The sequence below is a fragment of the Agelaius phoeniceus genome, chromosome 6 (assembly GCF_051311805.1).
Source record: "Agelaius phoeniceus isolate bAgePho1 chromosome 6, bAgePho1.hap1, whole genome shotgun sequence".
Classification (NCBI taxonomy): Eukaryota; Metazoa; Chordata; class Aves; order Passeriformes; family Icteridae; genus Agelaius; species Agelaius phoeniceus.
In genome coordinates this window covers 28,618,086-28,637,060 of record NC_135270.1, presented here as the reverse complement: position 1 = coordinate 28,637,060, position 18,975 = coordinate 28,618,086, and the positions used below count along the sequence as shown (strand labels likewise).

The following is an 18,975-nucleotide window of genomic DNA, read 5'->3' as shown; positions in this document are numbered from 1 at the left end:
AAGGCAATTTTATCTGAGAAGGTACAGCAACTGGAAACCTAACTGCTGCTGTGTGTTTGCAGTGGGAATGCAGAGACAGAACAGGCCTGGTAGATCAGCTCTATGCTGTAGATCTAGCACTGTGCACACAAATCTGTGATGATCTGCTCCCCAAACACCTGGCAGAGAATAAGTGATCCCAAGTCCATCAAAGTTATCCAACAATGCAGTCAGCATGGAAGTGAGCTTACCTAGTAGCTGAGCCTGAGTTAGCTTCTTTTGTCCCAGAGGCTGCCCTGAGCAAAAGGGAGAGCACTGGCACTGCCAAACTCCTGGGAGGCAGCAGCCCTCTGGTGAGGGCTATACAGCATGGGGGATTGCACATGCTGAAATGGCAACAACCTAACCTATGTTCCATTTAGTGTGTTTAACTGACAACCTGAAATAAAAGTCATTTGTGGGAGTAAAGACAGAGAAGGGGTGGGAGGAAACCAGCTCTGCTTCTAGACAAGACTGTGTAAATTACAAGGTCTTAATTACATTAAGTGCATTATGGTACCATATGCACATCACTAATAAGGCAGAGATGGAGGAAATGGGACTAAATGCTAAAACTGGAAGTTGAATGCCTGCATTCTAGACTTCATCTTTTAGAGAGACTCTGAACCACTTTGTCCTAGTTTAGCCATCCATAAAACAAAGGCAATAATCCTTTCTTCATAGGGGCATTGAGAGGTTTAATTAATTAATGTTTACAAAGTCCACTGGGATTTCTGACTGACATTTGAAGTAATTCAGAATACTTTCTAAATGCGTTTGTTTCTTCTACTGCACCACTCAAATGTCTTCATATTAAAATATCCATAGGAGAAGAAGAGGGAAACAAAAAAATATGGAGATACACACACAAACTAGTGGGGGAAAAAGCCAGCAACAACAACTTCAGCACTTCGAATCCACTTCTGTCCCATCAAAGCTGTCAGAATACTGCCATTTCTACAGATGAAGAAGCATGTGCTTGTCCAAACACCTGCTACCTTTACCTTGCAGATCTGTTAAACTTAGATCTCAGATATTTTTGTCTATAGCACCATGTTGGTAAACAACAAGCTAATAAATGGCAGAAATAACAGACAGTCGTGTCATGTTGACTGGTTCACCAGAGGAAGTGAAGGGGAGGAAAGCAAAGGGAAGAAAGCACCAAAAGAGAACCAGAAAGTGACAGAGAAAGACGCAAGTTGGGTAGGGAGAAACCAATCATTAATAAGGGACTTCACGCACTCAGCTGTTCTATGAAATGCATTCCCACAGATGCTCAGGTACTGGAATACATTATTCAGAGAGACTAGTCTAGCATGAACAAGGCCACATGTGTGTCCAAGTGCCAGAGACAAACTGAATATTGGACACTCTTAAACGCACAAGCACACACAAGGAGCTGCTTGATACCTGAGTCCGGATTTCTCAGTCCCTACATTGTCCCCCATTTCGGAGCAAAACCTTTGTATGGCCGGTTTCTGTAGGGGGCGTTTGTGGGTTCTGAGATACAATCAAAACGCAGACAGAGGAAATGCAAATGTCATTCAGCTCCCGTTCATTGTCAGGAAGGACACATGAGGATAAAACACTGTGCACTGCATCCCTCCCCTATTATGTGTCCTACTGCTTTTGTCCTAATTTATCCCATGCATAATTTATTTACATGTGTATTGTTTCCCGATCAGCAACTTTAAAGAATAAGTGAAAATTATAAAATGTTTTATTAAACAAGTTGTCAACAAAATTACAGATGGTGTCAGACAGCCAGTACCAATTCTGCTTCCTCCACATAGCCTTAGTACTTTAAAAGGCACACAGAGAAAAGCGAAACCAGCACTTGATGTCTATTGTTTCCTCCTCTCACAACCCCCAGGGGCGAGGGGAGGAGAAGGGAGCTAATTATAAATGGCCTCATCCTGTCCTCCCCGACTTTAGCAGCAGCGAGATCGGGCCCCGATTCATTTCGGCACAAGCAGCCCTTCGGCACGATCCGCCGCGGCTGCCAGGAGCCCCACGGTGCCACGAAGTGCGAGGCGAGGCGGCAAGGTCCCGTCCGCCGGCGGGGCGGGGGCCGTGGCCGCTCCTGGGAGCTCCCCGCCTCCCCCGCGCCGTCCCCAGAGGCCACCGAGCCCGGGCTTCCCCGCTGCCGGCAGCAGCCGCCAACGGCGCACACGCCGCGGGGCTCCGTGCCCAGGTGCAAAGCCGGGCGGTGCGGCCCCGGGTGCGCTGCCGGCGCCCGGGCAGCGCCCGGCGGCCGGGAGGGACACGGGGAGAATTCGCTGTCGCCTGCACAAGCGTCAGACCTGCCGTCGAACGGGGGGGGGGGGGGGGAACGCTGCCTGTGCCGCGCGGTTTTCAGAGCGCGTTCAGTCCCTCGGCACCCACCCATGAGGACGCTCGGACTTCTCTGATTAACCCCCCGCAACTGCGCTCCCCTCTCCCCGCGGATTTTTATATCCGAGAGGGCGAGTAAATGAAAGCAAAGGTTTTTCTGCCAGGACGGAGCAGGAGAGCTGATAAACATGTCAGCACCCCTTCCAGCTCGAGGCTTTCCTTTCGCTCCGGATCGCAGAGAGACAGCGGCAGAAATCCCAGGAAAAACCTTCAAGTGTTCTTCCAACTAAAGCCGGAGAGACTCGAGTCGGGGGAAAAAAAAAAAAAACACCAAAAAAAAAACCACCTCGCAGCCCTAATTTCATCTCATAAAACTCAAAGGTATAAAAACACCCACTCAGCGCAGCCAGAAAGTGCAAGCGAAGCGTCACCGCCAGGTACTCTGCTTCCCTGCTTTACTAGCAAGAGCGCTGCCCCCGTTAGCATGGAAGTCGTTTGAAAAAGGTTAAGATAGCTCCGCTCCCCACATACGGTGCCAAATCCCACTCTCCCTAATGCCTTCAGGGATTAGCGGCGTGCGCTGCAGACCACAAGGAAAATAAAGGACGCGATGCAGAAGACTACAACCGGCTCCCGCGGTGCCCCTCAGAAATCAGCCTTATTTCCAGATCGGGAACCCCGGAATACCTCCGCAGCACAAGTACCTGCCCCCTCCCTCTCTCAAACCGGGGTCAGACCCCGTCCGTACAGCCCTCGGCGGCTTGTGCCCGTTCTCAAGATGGAAACACAATCAACTCTCTTTGCCACTTTGAAAAGCGAAAGCCTGTCATATGCAAAACAGATCTCCGGACTTCCTGCCCAAAATCAGCGACCGGCAGTCCCGAGTCATTCATTTCACCCAAGTCTGCTTCCCTGCCTCGCCTCCTCGCTCCCTCTCCTGCACGAGCGCCGAGGCGCACCGGCAGAGCCCCCGCCGCCCCGCTTTCCGACCGCCCAGCCGAGAAGCGAGGAGGGTTGCTTCGTCAAGACATCCCAACTCCCCAAAGATTTGCAGAGGCAACTCCGAGCCGCGGTGGGAGCGCGGAGGCACCGCGCACCGAGCGCCCCCGCGGGCCGGTCCGTGCCCCGCCGAGCGCGGTGGCGGGGCCAGCCCGCCGGGGCAGCGGGGGCAGGACGCTGTCAAGTGCGCGCACCCCCGCGGGACGCGGCCGCCGCCGACCCCGCGCCGAGCCCCGGGAGAGCCGGGCGGGCTCCCCGCCACCGCCCCCCGGCCCGCCGCCCCCCGCCCCGCGCCCGGGCGCCAATTAACCCAACAATTTTTTCCTCGTTAATTTCGGCGCGAGCCGCGGGGATGTGTTGCACAAAAAACGAGCGAGTCGCTGGGGCAGAAAGGAGGGCGGGAGGAGGGACCCGCCGAGAGGCTGCCGGCACCCGGCTCCGGCTGGCAGCCGGCGCCGGAAAGGCGCCTTTTTTCATATTTAAACCACGCGGAATATGTACATTTTTGATTCCTACTTACGCTTTCAGGGGGTTGTGAATGACAGTCGCCATTTTGCTACAATGTAACAGAATATTGTGTCTCGGAGTTCTAAAGGTTCGCTCAGGGGAAGCGGCCAGCCAATGGCAGCGCGGCATACCGGCCCGCCAGCCAATGGCGAGGCGGGGGCGGGGCCAGGGCGCTGCTAGTTATTAGGGGAGCTGTCAAAGCCCAGAGGTCACTCCCTCTCCCTGGAACTGGCGGCGAGCAGGTCTTAAAGGGGCAGCGCCGCCGCCGGGGCCGCCGCTGCGCCGGGGGGCACCCCGGGCTCCAGCGCGGCACTTCCCCGCCGCGCTCCGGCCCCAGCTCGAACGCGCCGCGCCGGGAGGGGGGAAGCCGGGCTCGCTCCTCGTCCCCTCGCACCGCCGCCGCTGCCCCCCTGTTTCCCAGGCGGCTTGCCCCGCCGGGGGAAGAGCCCGCTTCGCCCGCTCGCTCCGCACGCCGCCCGGCAGCGTCCCTCCCGCGCCGCTTCCCTTTCTGCACAGCCGCGCTCCCCGCCAGGTCTCCGTGAGCCGCCGGTTCTGGCAGCGGCTTCAGGGCAGCGCCGCTCCCCCTCCCCCAGGAATTTCCCTCTCCCTGTCAGTCATCCCGGCCCGCAGCCCCTGCGCCCTTACATAACGCGCGGCGGCCGGACCGCCCGGCCGGCCCTGCACAGCCCCGCTCCTCTCTCCCACAGAGCAACTTCTGGCGCGCCGGGAGCCGGGCCCCCGCCTCCGTCCGGCACAGGGAGCCGCGGGGGGAAGAGCCCTGAGCCGCGTTTCACCGGACATACAGCCCTGCGATGAGACAGAAGGCGGAGGCTGGACCCCGAAGCGCGGCAGGGAGCAGCAGGCAGAGCCCATTCCTGGGGAGGCAGCGAACTCCAGGAAGCCTGGGTTTACCTGCAACTAATTAAAGGAACTTGCCAATGAATTATGGAGCATGACCCAAGTGATTTAAGAGGTGTCAATCCTGATCTCACTCTCAGATCGTGATCTCACTCTCAGAAGTAAACTCACTGAAGTTTACGAAATTGCTCCAGTGTAAATTAGGTGCCAACAAGAGCAGAATCAAACAAAGAAGTTTTTTACTTATCTGATAGTAATGTCAGCTTTGTCATCTCATACTTTTCTCCCACTCTCCAAGGTCTCTCTCTTGAGGCATCCTCTATCCTTCTAAAAAACACAAACAAGCACCGCCAAAACCAAGCCTGCATCCCCATTCTTAGCATCTATACATCCAGAAGAAACTCGACTAAAGACTATTAAAACACACTACTGTCAAAGAAGTAAAAGTGAGGAAACTAGAAAAACATTTTCATTCACAACTTACTGAATAACAGAATGGAAGTATGATGTTTGTGAGATGGTACCAGAAGTTGAAATAGCAGTCTTTCTGGGCTGAACTTGAAAAAGCAAAGACAACCAAAATCTCTCTTGCTCCTCAACTACTTTACAAAATAAAACTTCCCAATACTGGGGCAAGAGAGAAAAGGAAGATGAATGGAGAAGAGAAAGAGTATAATTGTTCCTCACAGTGAGGACAGGTAAACAAGTGTAATGCAGCAGTTTTCCGTTCATTAAGGATTCATCAGAAGTTTGCAAAAAGTTAAAATTTAGAATCTGTCTAGGGTCCCTCTTCCCAAAACTTTGCCTATTCCAGCTACTCAGTCAACTCCAGCTACTAGGTACTGTGCCAGGCATATATCCCTGGAGGGAAGCATCTCTTCCATCAAAGCAATCTAAGCCATTTGGTTACAGGCACTGCTTAGGAGAAATAAGCTTTCTGTTAGCTGGAGAGTTGCCAAGACGCTGAGATCTATCCCAAAACAGTTCTGGGAAGTAATCTTTAAGAACATTTCCATTATCATATTACATTATATTATTTAATATCATAGCGGTCCAGGTGACATTGAATGCAACTTCAGACCTCCCTGCTCAGTACTCTGACTGCTCACAGGAAAAGCTAACCACAAACTGCCGACTTGTCACAAGCACAGTTGATGTGTGTGCTGCAAAGAAACAAACGGCATAGCGTGCACCTGAACTGGCGACCACGGACTAGCAACCTACACTACACCCCATCTCACTACTGTGAGGATTTCTGGTTCAACTTTTCTTGTTGCTGTGATATTCCCTCAATGGCAAACATTCGAATACTTACTGTAGGATGGGCAATATTCACTTGTGGGATAATGATTTTGCTTCACACATAAGAAAAAAATAGCCTAGGACTGTATCACACCGCAGAACAGGAGATAGATTTGTGTTACTGAGAGAAGGTACCAAAATCTGGCCAAGCTCTAGTAAGCCCTGAGATTTTCTAATGCAAACTGGTGACATTTTCAGATAATTAAGAAACCCTGTTTGAGGTCATGTTTGGAAGTTTAATGAGTCCCTCTGGTCCTGTTTTGTTGGATATATAGGCCCATTCCTGCTCTGCAGGCAAAGAGCTCTTGGTGCAGCTTGGCAGGGAGCATATTGCAAAAACGGGATGAAGCCACACATGCTTCCCTGGCTGCTCCTGTTACTCAGATGTTGGGCCTTTATCAGCTACCAGCAAAAGCAACAAACAGTGAGAACAGGCACAGATGACCTTGGATTGTTGATAGCCCTTTTCCCAGGCAGACCCCACGTTCCTGGCTAGGAGAACCAGTCAGCAGCACTGGCTTGCTCAAAGGTATCTCCAGGACACCCAAGGACAGAGCTCCCATATCAGAGCAGTGGGAAGTCTCACCCGCAGTAACGAAGACATCAGGCTTTGCTCACACGTCCATATAATATGTCCAAGTGTTGTTCATGTAGAATCCCACAACAGTGAGATTACCATTTTAGCTGAAAGAAAAGGCACAGAGCACTGACTGGCATTTTGCTTGTAATGAGCTACAGAACTCGTTTACATGTTCACTATTTGCAAGCAGGGGGAACATCACAAGCCTGTATAATAAAAATTTCATGCCGCACCATAGTTACCTCCATTTTCACATATACACCAGTTCGTTGTTGGTAGATCATTTTTTACTTAAATTTTAGATTTTTTTTTCTGATTTCAGTGTATCATAAGTCACTAATCAGTAATGTTACTATTGTTTTACATCCTGAAGGACCAACAAAGCTGAAACACACTCAGTTACATATACACAACTTCAGGATTAGCTACTGATAGTTTTATTCACACTCACCTGAAACATAGCAAGGAGGCGACAAGAAAGTATAAATAATTTAAAAGTATATGGCATAAAAAAACCTTAGTGGGCATATTCTTAGCAAGAGCTTGCCAAATGTTTGGACAGCCAGCACATAAATTTTGAAAACAGAAGGTAAGTTTGGACACGAATCTATTGGGGTAACATCTATAGCATTAACACAAGGCCTAAGCATGCTGCATCTATAGGGCCAGAGAGAGCAGGACTTTAGAATAGAATCCACCTCACCTCCAGCCCCTCATACAGAACTGCAGCTTGTCTCTACTCAAGAAGAAGAAACACAGTGTCATATCTTCTCAGTGTATTGGGAATTGCCATGTCTCATGGATCATAATGCTGCTCTCCTGACTTACCTCTGTTTCAAACATTTTTACTATTTATGTAACACAAACACATTGATACTTTTTGTGAGGTCTCATTAATATTCCTGTGAATAGCCCTGAAAAGCCTTATTTTAGCTGACAATATTGCAAACTGTGAAAGAATTTTTACCTTGTATTTATCTTCTGTTTTCCTTTTTATCTTGTTAAGTTTCAACGTAGAGTTGCTGTTTTCTGGAGGGAAGGAAAGTTAGGTTCTTATCATACATTCCTCAACTCTTGTGAATTGGAAAGTGAAACAAACTAGACACCCACATTAAAAGCCACAAATCTAATTTTGCTGTGGAGGGAAACAAAAAACAGAGGTGAAAAATGAGTGGTTTCTGGTAGATTAGCAACTGTTTAATATTCTCTGGTATTTCCAGTGATTTATAATTTTTATTTCTTAATATATATTAATATTCAAAGTATCAGTCATATAGGTCTAAATAAAGACAGTGTGCTGTAATGTAGCTTGTTACAGCAAAACAGGGCCCCACATTCACAGATATCCTGCAAGAGATTTGAAGCCTTAACCCCTTTTTATTTATTAAAGCTGTGCAGGCATCTCTCATACACTGTTTCTTGTCAGCCCTCCTCCTCCCTTTCTTTGATCTTCACCAATAGTTGCTTAGCTGAAAGAGGAGGAAAAGATATCAGAGTGTCAGTGTTACAGACTCAACACCAGCCTTCTACAGACACATCCCCCAAAAAATTTACGTATTCAGCATAACCAAGATAACTATGGAGCTAGACAGTGTAAAAATTAGCACCAAAATTCATTCTTCACAACTTTGGGAATTGTATCCATGAAACGGACCTCAAATTTTTAGCTTTTTTTTAAAGCTAAATTTCCCCTCTATACCTATAGCAATAATTCTTGGATGTCTTTAGTGCATCTTGATTTCAGGCCTGATTCTGTTACCCAATTTTCTTTATTGTATGCACCGTTCAGTTTTTTATCAAGTACCCCTGAATTACCTGTATGCTGATGTCTGGACTCAAATCCTTTATTTTTTAATGGGATATTCTGATAAAGTACATTTTAACAATAAAGAGGAGTCTCTACTAGTAAGACATACATGGAGGCCTCAATCTGAAGTTTTCAAAAATTTGGGGAGACAGAAGTTATGTAAGTTCCCAGAGCCTGGCTCAAGTCTGTCCCCAGTTTAATAAACTGCTGAAAATCTATTTAGTGTGGCTGCCAGAAGATTCTTTGTCATGCATTGTTTTTAAATTTCCCCAACAATAGAAAATAATGTTATGAACAAGCTGCTTCAAAAGGAGAGTATGAGTCTTTCTGGTAGCCACTGCAAACCCACAGTAATAGTAAGAAAAGGAACCTAATAAAACAAACACATCCTCTGAAGAACACACATCCAGCAACTATGGTTGCCCTCTCCTTGAGGGGAGTAATTTGTAAAATTTAGATGGGACAAAACTGAATTCCTATCAAGAAGCACATGATAGAAAGCACCTAAGAACAACTTGTCAAAGTTTATTATGAAATTCCAACAGAGACACAGGTCTGTCTGCCTTATTTCTTGAGAAACTAGTTGGGGGAAAAAATAAAAAATAAAAGGAAAAAATAATAAAGGAAAATAAAAGAATAAAGAAAAAAAGAATAAATTAAAAATTAAAGAATAAAGAAAAGGTGAACACTTTGTGAGTAATTTTCACTCTTTCCTTCATTAAAGGTAGGAAAAAATGTTTTTACATTACAGCCCTCAATGGGATAGAGAGGCAGTACCTTGATGCATCTGAAATAATGCTGTCTCCATCCTCTCATTCCCAGAGCAAAGATGAAAGGGAGTTTTGAAGGTGTCTTAATCCTTGGAGGGAGCAGGTGGTATAGATTAGGGAACAATCAATAGATGATCTGACCCTCCCTAGAAAAGCTCCTCATTGCTACTCTGAATGGAGTTCAGGGGTACTGTCTACCTATGGTTTTAACCACCTTTAAACAAAAACTGCAAATGTGGTCCCAAAGGTGGTACAACATTACTTCCTCTTGCCCATGATGAGAAAATAGAATGTAATACCTTGCTAATCAATCTTATCTCTTATAAGCCCAGTGCACACAATATAACTATGAGTCTAAGACAGGTTTAACATTTGGATTGAGCATAATGAGCAGCACCCTACCTGAGGAAATTAACAGCTGAGAAAAACAAACTGCCACACTCATCCAAAGAAAGTGCTAACTTTGAATCTGTTGCTGATTTGAACTGCTTCACCTTTCCTTCCTTACTGATGACACCACCTCAAAGAAAGGAATGAATATTCTGCTGTGACTATTTGTTTAATCCACTATGATGATTTTTTTTAATAGAGTAGGCAGAAGTGAGCTGTCCAGACACAGCTTAAATGTAATGACTGCAATTGTTTTCTTTCACTATTCAAGCTTTCTTGTTTACAGAGAGCATTTTGGTCTTTGGAACAAACACTATGATAAGTAGGCTGCTTTTGCAGCACATGCAGGAGTTATACAGATAACAACAAAACCAGTCTTTTAAACTACACAGAAAATTAGATTCAGCATGAAAATATCTCACCTGATAATTTTTTTTACTTCAATATTATTTGTGAAATGCTACTAATTTCAAGGAGTTTTCAAAATAACTTTAATAACACCTTCAATGGTTTCACCCCCTCTTCCATATAAATACAAAAAATTATAGTATTGAATTCTTTATTTTTTTCTTTTCTTGCATTTTGCTCCATTATTTCCAAAACAATCTGTAACTTAAAATATTTTTCATTTTGTAAGCATTTAAAGTCAGAAAAATAAAATCTCATGTTTTAAAATAAGAAAAATAAAATCTGATGGGTGGTTGCACTGGAAAGAAAAATATCCACATAAACAGCAGTTTAGAATTAGTGAGGGGGTAAGAAGTCACTAGCTCATTTTATTGCATTGATTGGCCAAAAAACAGAGGAAATGGTAGGAAGGGGGAAATAAGATTATTTTAGCTATGTCTTAAATCCTGCTAAACAGAAACACCTTCAAAAGTGTCACAAAACTGTTCTTCCATTTCCCATCCAACTTTACCTTGGTAGAGGAGAGAAACAGCAGAAAGTTGTGGACTGACCTGCCTAAAATACCAATTTAGGTCAACTCTAAAAGTTGATGACTGCAAATTTCAGTGAACAAATACAGTACTAGTATAACATAAAATGATCCTGGGAACCAATCAGTCAATTATTGCAGTCAATGTCACAATGAAGCCAGCCCTGATTTAGTTGCTCCCAAGTCTCCCCACCTGGAGCCTGTGGAAATAATCTGATATAAACTTCCTCAAGCCAAACAAGGTCTCAGATCAGAATTCAGAATAATTTTGCTGATACTTTTTAACTGAGATAACCATATTGGTAATGTCCTTTACATAAAACCAGCACTGCCACAGGCAATGTGTTATTTGTTGGGCTTTTTTGTTTGCTCTTGTTTTTTAAGCAAAAGTAGATCAGCTTTGCTGTCAGGACACCTCCTCAAATGCAGTAGCCACATCTGCAACAGGAAGCTCTGCCACACAAGTCTTGCTCCAGCCACTCTCCTCACACATCCAAGCCCTTGTGTCAAGTCTTCTACTTGCTCAGCTTTCGCTAGAGTTGACAGGACTTTGCTGACACTGGGCCTCTGTGCTGCCTCAGCAGAAAGCACCTAAGAAGAACTTGTCAAAGTTTATGATGAAATCCCAAGTGACATAAAAGGCTGATGGGATACTGCTTGATGCAAGGCCCAGACTTTTGCTCCCACTGATGATGCTTATTAGGCTATTTGTAAGACTATCCTGTGTAATCCGTGTGCCATTCCAAGAAAGACTCCTAGTGCAGGATTTACCAGGCATCTATATAGACATAGGGACAGAGTCTCATCTTTCATGTGTATTACTGATATGGGCCAGTTTCCAGTGTGCCCAGATAGGCTATAGAGGCTCCAGCTTCCTATGAGTAGGAATGCTCATGAACCACACACTCTTTCCCTCACAGTGCTACAAGCAGCACTCACAGATACATATTTAACCCATCTTCAGATCCCAGGCTGACAGGACAGGAAGGATTCCTACCCAAGAGCTGAGAGCAGAATACAAGTCTGAACACAACATCATCACATAAAACTCCATCAGACCAACTGTGCCACATGCAGAAAATTCAAGTTCCCTGCTTTGCTATTCCTTCCAGAGCCTGCTTGTTATGGGGCTTTTCTTGTTGATTTTAAAGGTCAACAGCCAGCCAGGAGTGTGCCAGCCTCTACATTTGAGAAAAGAAGGCACAAGCATCTTCAGCATCAGAAAAAAAAAAAAAAACAAAAAAACCCAAAGAAACCTGTGAAAGGAAACCTTACAGCACTTAGAATATTTTCACACCTGACATGCCCAGGAACGATCAAGCATTACAGTTTTTAAACTGATCAAAACTTTGTAAAGCTGCATGTAAGATCAGTCACCTACTAAGAACAGCATCTTATATATGTTGAATTCTGCACTCCCCTACAAAACCCAAAGGGCTTGCTGATCTCACACATAGCAGAATGTTTCCTCTCATCTGGTGGCTATGGCTAAAGTCCTTATGCAATATTATTTAAAAGCACTAGAACAAGTCTGATAGAATAAAAGCATCTACAAAGAATACTGCAGTTGCCGCTGCAACAGTCCAGCTTGCAGAAAGCAGAACAGCTTACCAAATTATTATCTTAGGGAGGATTCTCCCTGCATGGCTCCTGCAAGCATCAGCATCTCACTATAAAATGCAAGCAGTGGGAATTCAGCCTTCAGGAACCCTGTGCAACCAACGGCCACAAAATAAAGCCTTATGATTGATTACCCAGGTTATGACACTTCAGAAATGGTATAGCAAGCATAACTGACCTGCAATCTTTTTCACTCCCCTTTGGTGCTGCAACAGCTTCTTATTCTTTCCAAGCCATTGGCTAGTTCTTCTCCAAGTTCTTTTTATTAAAACCTTTTATCTCCCCACACAGTAACAATTTCTCCTAGCAATCATGACCATCCACTCTCATCACTCTTCTAGACAGAGGCATTGGCCAAATCCACTTTGGGAGAAGGGGAAGGATACCACAAACAGTCTGAGTTGTACTTGCATTTGTTATGGGAGAGGTGCTTATTGCTTAAGATCACTCTCATAATCAGACAAGCAATAGTTTCTCTTACTGTATTTATACAATTGGAATAGCTCACTAGCAAACATTTTTCCCAGCTAAATGCATGCCAACCTCCTGAAATGAATTCAAACTTCTGGAGCATGGAGGTTACACAACAAGGGTCAGTATGCAAAGCCTAGTTCCAGAGATATGCAGCTGTTTCCCTCATTCACGCTCCCTCCTTCTGATTATTGAACATGAGAATCCCAGTTGTATTCTAGATACAAATGCAAGCATGTTATATTCCAAAGCTGGGAGCTTTTCCAAATTGAAGTGCTGGACACATCCAAGTTTAGCCTACTTGTTAGCATAGCACCCAGCATGCTGGAATCATAGGCATTCATTTCAAAGTCAGTGTATATTTAATTTTTTCTCCCCCATCCCAAGACATACTCTAACCCATCAGCAAAGCTCTGTTTCCCATCGAATTCTTACAAAAATACCCTAAAACATGTGCTTAAAGGCTTGTGGAAGCTCTATAACATTTTCAAAAATCATATCAAGAAAAGTAGACCCTGGTTCAGCAAAACACCAAGACATTTGTGTACACATAATCATTGATACTATTCATTTGCTAGAGGTGAGCAATTCTACTAAATACCTTGTGGAAACAAGCTTGGGAAGAGAAGTCACATAGGTATCAGACAGGACTGGAAAATAATTAGAAAGCAATGGCTGCTGAGATTCAGATATTACAAATAAATGATCTAGATTCAGAGGATTGCATGACTAATGCCAAGTCACTAAGTCTAAGAGCCCATAACAATTGGACACCTTGAAAAAGCAGAGTGGAGTATTTTAGAGTGCTGCAATATAGCTGTGTAAGCCTCAACTGACATAGCCTAAATTCCATATATGGGTCCCTGTGTCTAGTGTTTCCTATTAGGTAACTCTGGGAGTTATTGGATTCAGGGGCCTAGGCTTAGTCTGCTTAAGGCTGAACTTTTGGGCTACAGATGTTAAAAGCAAACAGAAAAATCCCTGCCAGCCAGGTTCTGTTCCCATTTTTAATATACAATTCTAACCTAAAGGCTTGGTTCTGCCAAAGTCATCTTCAACAGGAGGAAGGGTTGTCCAACATTGTCATTATCAAATCCAGTTTATTCTGCCAGTAAGATTTATTCTGCATTTTTAGTTGTGTAAACTAAAGCAGAACATCATCTATGCCTATATAGAGCATTTAAAACATGTATGCTTCCATTCAGATCTTCTGTGCAAATGTTCATATACTGTTCTCAAAGGCAGCCCAGAGGAGAAAGGGGTACTATCTAACGTCAGTGCAAAGAGTTGTGACTTGAAAAGAATCAGCATTTCTTTAAACCTGTAAGTGCAGGATTGGGCCTAGATACCATATTTCATTATGAAAGAATGGTCTTAAGAGAATCAAAAAGATGGTTTAAAGAAAACCTGCTAAGAGCAATGTGCATGCAACTCCGTCCTGCTACACAGCCATTGCCTAATTTATCCATTAACTCCCCAAACACACAATACGATACTGCGGGCGTGTCCGAATTAAGACTCGATGTGTGTTACGTGCGGTGAGTACCTCTGGGCGTGAGGCGTTTGAGGTCACGGAAAACCCTGCACGGCATATTCCTGCCTCTTTGCCCTTCTCCTGCTCATCCCGCTCCGCCCGCGCTGCGCTCCCCGCCCCGCGCACCTGAGCCCGGCGGGCCGGCCCCGGGGCGCCCCCGCGTGGCGCTGCCCGGGGCGCCGGCAGAGAAGTTCCGGCATTCGAACCATTTCAGCGTTTCCAGCACGGAGAGTGCAGGAAGTGCCTTACATTTAGCAGTCATAAGGTCCAGTGACTCTATGCCTCCATGGCCTCGAAGTTCTGATAACTCAATTAATTTGGTGCCAGGTGTTTGGCTTTACAAATTTTCTGTAGAAAACACCGGCAAACTGCCTGAGTCATGAAAACCTAGCATCAGAAAGCTGCTGGGATGCAGCAACCAAACGCTCCCATGGATTGCACCGGTATTTCTGCAGTATTTGTTCCTCATCCGGAAGTCACTTGCAGCAGGTAGTGGAGGGGAAGACCAGCGCACTTCTGCTCTGTGCATTTTCTCTGCTGAAGTACAAGGGCAGCAGGACAGTGGGAGAAAGGATTCAGTTTCCAGTTGCTGGGATGAATTATAATGTAATCCAGACAAAGGAGTGGAATTAAGGCTGCTAAGAAAAGCTTTGTTCTGGCACCTAATTTTTTTTTTTTTTTTGGGGGGGAGGGATGGTATGGGGGCCTAGACTTTGACACCATAATACATAATACTATTTATATTTTCTAATATGTGGTATATATAGTATCATATCTGTATATAGCTGTGATGGAGTATTGTGTACCAATCTGCTTTTCCACAGAACCCTAAATACATGTCCTAGCACTAGAACAAAGAGGTTACACCTCAAGACTTACATTTGGATCATTCTTTTTACACGCACACACATACACACGCACACAGAATCCCTCTCCAGCATTTGGGCATGCACATACAAGCACAGACTATCAATTGACCTTTGAAATCATGCTGAAGCCTTGGGACAATCTCAAAACTACATCTGAGAACAACTTTTAAAAAATCACTGCTACATCCACAGCGTTATTAGTTATTTTCACTTTGCTTTACTGGTACAGAGATGCTCCTTGAAAGCCACTTTTTTGAAGTGTTTTATCTGCTTTTTCTCTGTTCACTTGAAATCATAGTTCTGTTTGTAACACTTATATTATTCATACAGCAGCCAAGTTTGATTTTACAGGGATGATGATGATGCTTCAGGTGAAAAACTAAACAAAAGGATCAGAGGAACACCACCACATAAGGTAGTGTTCTCATGCCAAAATTTTTAGTCAGGAACAATCAGGTAAGAGAAGGATGAAAAACATACAAGACATAAATAAAGTCTGCTACTTTTTCACTGTATGATGATCTTCAAATAAAGACTAAAAACCTGTATTTGGGGTCACCTAGAATTTATAGTGCATGTCCCAAATAACAGAGCCTATAGAGCCAAAAAAGCCTACAAAACATGTATTTAAGTCTTAAATCACAAGGAAGCCAGTTACAGTATTTAAACTGACTTTTCAAAAATATGAGTGTGTAATTCAGTTTCTAATACTCTAAAAAAGCCAATAATATCATCCAGTGGAAACCCTTTACAAAACCAAACTTATGATTTCAAGATCAGATATTTCTTATTTTAAGAAATTTTAAGTTCATATATTATAGCACTGTTTTCAGTCGTCAAAGTAGTTTCAAGCTTATTATGGAAAGATTATTTCCTTAAACCAGAAAAAATAACACATAAACACTTAATGCCTTTTTTTCCTTTTTTCCTCCAGACTACAAAAAAAGCCCCACACAAACTTTCTCCAAGAATAAAGATAAACAAAACATTTACCCCAACCAATTGTCTGCAGGGGAAAAAAAACTTTAGCTCTCCCACTTAGCCCAACTTCAGCTGAAGTGGACACAGCTTGAAGGACAGCCCTATGGAAAGGATACTGCAATGAAACAATTTGTCACCGGCCCTGGCATTAAGTCACCTGGTACTACTCTCTAGCATTTTGGAAGCTGGTCAGTATACCTCTGCTGTCACACTAATACAGAACAAATCCTTTTTTTCCACTCAACCCTCCCAACCCTTCCCACCTCAGCCAGCCAGTGGTTGGGACAGGGTAGGATGACATCTACCTGCCATCCAGGCTGACAAATCCCAGTGACAGTAACCAAACCACTGGGCACAGTAGGCCACTATCTCTGTGCCCAGGAAAAGGGATGTGCACCCAAAAAGTCTCCTACAGGAAAGCAGGTGATATAACAGGTTGAAACAAAATGCAGTGATAAAGTCAAACAAAAGAAGACTTGTAATTTGTCCATTAACATCAGGAGTATTAAAGGACATTGTCAAGTTACTACACCCAAAAATAAGATAGTGACTGATTCACCCCTCAGATTAGTTTAGGTAGTCACAAGTCTGAGCCAGAATACTTATAAATTACCAAAAATTGTAACATGCATATTATTTTGATACTTTAAGCCAGTAGGTTTGCTTTGGCTCAGCAAAATGAACTGCAGTGGTGTGTTTTGTGCCTCTCAGGAGATCTGGTGTTCTTAGATAAGAAAACTCTAAATGCTACTCCAGGATTTAGCACCTAATCCACATTTCATAAAAATAATTCTAGAGAATGGAATAGGCTTTGCATCAGATCTGTCAGGGTGTGTCTTCCTCCTCCATGGCCAGTCTTGCCTACTTGCTACCTACACCATGACACACAGCAAAACTGGGGCTGTCTGCAGCTGAGGAGAGGAGCGAGCTGGGCCAACAAACTCCACAAGCCAAGTGTCCCATTTCCTGTAATCTTCAAGATGCAAAGCTGCATGGAACTCAGCACAAGAGAAGAACAGCTGGGATTTACTGTCATTTACTGTCTCAGACACTGCATTTACTGTCTCAAACACTGTTCTGTGCAGGTGTAGAAGTGCCACCTATGCAGCCAGAGGTTTACTCTGACCTACCCTTCCACTGGTGCTGTCAGCCTGAAGTTGTCACACAAACACAACACAAATACCAGGCATATCTCTGAACTCGGAAAATAGAAGCAAAACCAGCTGGTTCCAGAAAGCCAGCACGGCTTGTTAGTAATATTTTAAGAAATCCTAAAGAGTGACTTTAAACTGGAACTTTTATGAGTTCATTCTTCCTAATGGGTAGGATGAATTTAAGACATTAAGACTAGCACAGCTTAGATAAAAGAGTATCTGTATTCCAATTGCTTATATCCTTAGATTGTATCTACTATAGCACCACTAACAGAATGTATTCATGGCACACACTCAGGGAGCAATCAGAAAGCTGTGCATTTCTTCTATGCCACACCTTGCATACTGCAGCTTACTACAGGCCAGCAGCACAACAGACCACCAGACTCTGCAGCATTAGCTAAGCCTGAATAAATTAGTTTTAACTGCAACTACCAAGCTCTTATCCTCTTTAGGGACAGCCACATTCTTTGTTTATGTGCTGCATACAAAAATTCTAATACCATCTTTTCCAGTCCCTGCAGCATTGCTTGCCACTACCAGCAACAGGCAGAAAGAAATCAGGGCCACTTAGTAACCCCTTTCCAGTGATATTTTTCTTTTAATCAAACTATTTTGCAATAATTCAGAAAGCCTGTAACCATTTCCTTTCAGTCACATTACATTTCTAGTGTATTCCAAGTTATTTCATCACTAGAATTGGGAACCTAGGAGTAATGGATTTTTCACTAAGCTCCCCCATAAATCAAGTTCCCCTCAGTCCACCTACTGAAAGGGCATTGTAAGGTGGCAGAGGGTTTCAGTTACTATTTTCAATTAACCTGCAGAGAAGCTTTGGAACTGAACTTTATTCTTCCCACATTGAACTCAGAAGGAGTAATCTTTCCCATTTTTTTTTGTTTTCAAGATTTTCAGAAGATGAGGGGAAGAGGCAGAGGAAAATGAAAATCTGACTCATAAGACATTAAATGGCAGATAAAATGGTGACAAATTGACATACTTTAAAAAGTCCTAACACTGCATGTACACCTTCAGCCTCTGAATTACTTATTGCCAGTCAAGAACAAGATCTTGGGATATAACCAGGAATTATTTGAGAGCAGCTCACTATTGAACCACAAGTCAAAGACGACACACTCTGGGCATCATGCCACAACACAGGAATCTATAATGTGCTTAATTTCTCAATACTTTGTACAGTTTGTTAGAGATAGAAATGGCACAAAGAAGGATAACCAGAATGCTCAAAAGACAGAATAATTTCTGTACCGTTTGTACAACCAAAAGTAAGAACAACTGTCCAGCTATTTCCCAATAGAAGCTTTTTTCTCCACCTGTTATGGTCTATTCCCACATCAAGTATATCCAACCATTACAACAAGAATCATTGCTTTAGTGATTGAATAGAATTCAATCCAACAAAATTATGCTATGTAGGTCAAAAAGAATTCCAAAACAAAATACAGGTGACCATCCAACTATTTTCACTTATTTCTTTAATCTCCTTTTCTTCATGTCAAAATAGTGTTTAAAATTTCTTCTGAAATGAACCTCCCTCATTTCACAGGGCTGATGACTGCATGAATGTATGCAACTGTCTGTAAGAAAGGTTACTAAAGATCTGCATTCCTCCAAAAGAAATTTTTAGTGGATACTCTCCTCAAGTTAGAAGTACTTCTCTACTGGACACACAGTATACATGCAGAACTAGCAACACTGTACAAAGGCATTAATCTGCTCTTCTAGTTTTATCCAGAACACATGGGAGCAATTTTATTTCACTGATTTATCAATGTACAAGGTTCAGCCTTTATGTTACTTCTTAGAAATTCCCCTAGACTTTG

At 43.9% G+C, this 18,975-nt stretch overlaps 1 protein-coding gene across 8 annotated transcripts in view; it reads right to left on the bottom strand.

Moving 5' to 3' along the window:
* Positions 1-18,975, bottom strand: part of DPF3 (double PHD fingers 3) — a 188,160-nt gene that overhangs the window by 163,966 nt on the left and 5,219 nt on the right. Inside the window, exon 1 of one of the 8 annotated variants that reach the window (XM_077180255.1) lies at positions 3,872-3,933. The exons of the other annotated variants lie outside the window; for them this stretch is intronic. Within the exon in view, the coding sequence (XP_077036370.1) occupies positions 3,872-3,903 (32 nt within the window). The 5' untranslated portion in view covers positions 3,904-3,933. Of the gene's footprint in view, positions 1-3,871; positions 3,934-18,975 lie in introns of those variants that run through there. 8 annotated transcript variants of the gene reach the window in all.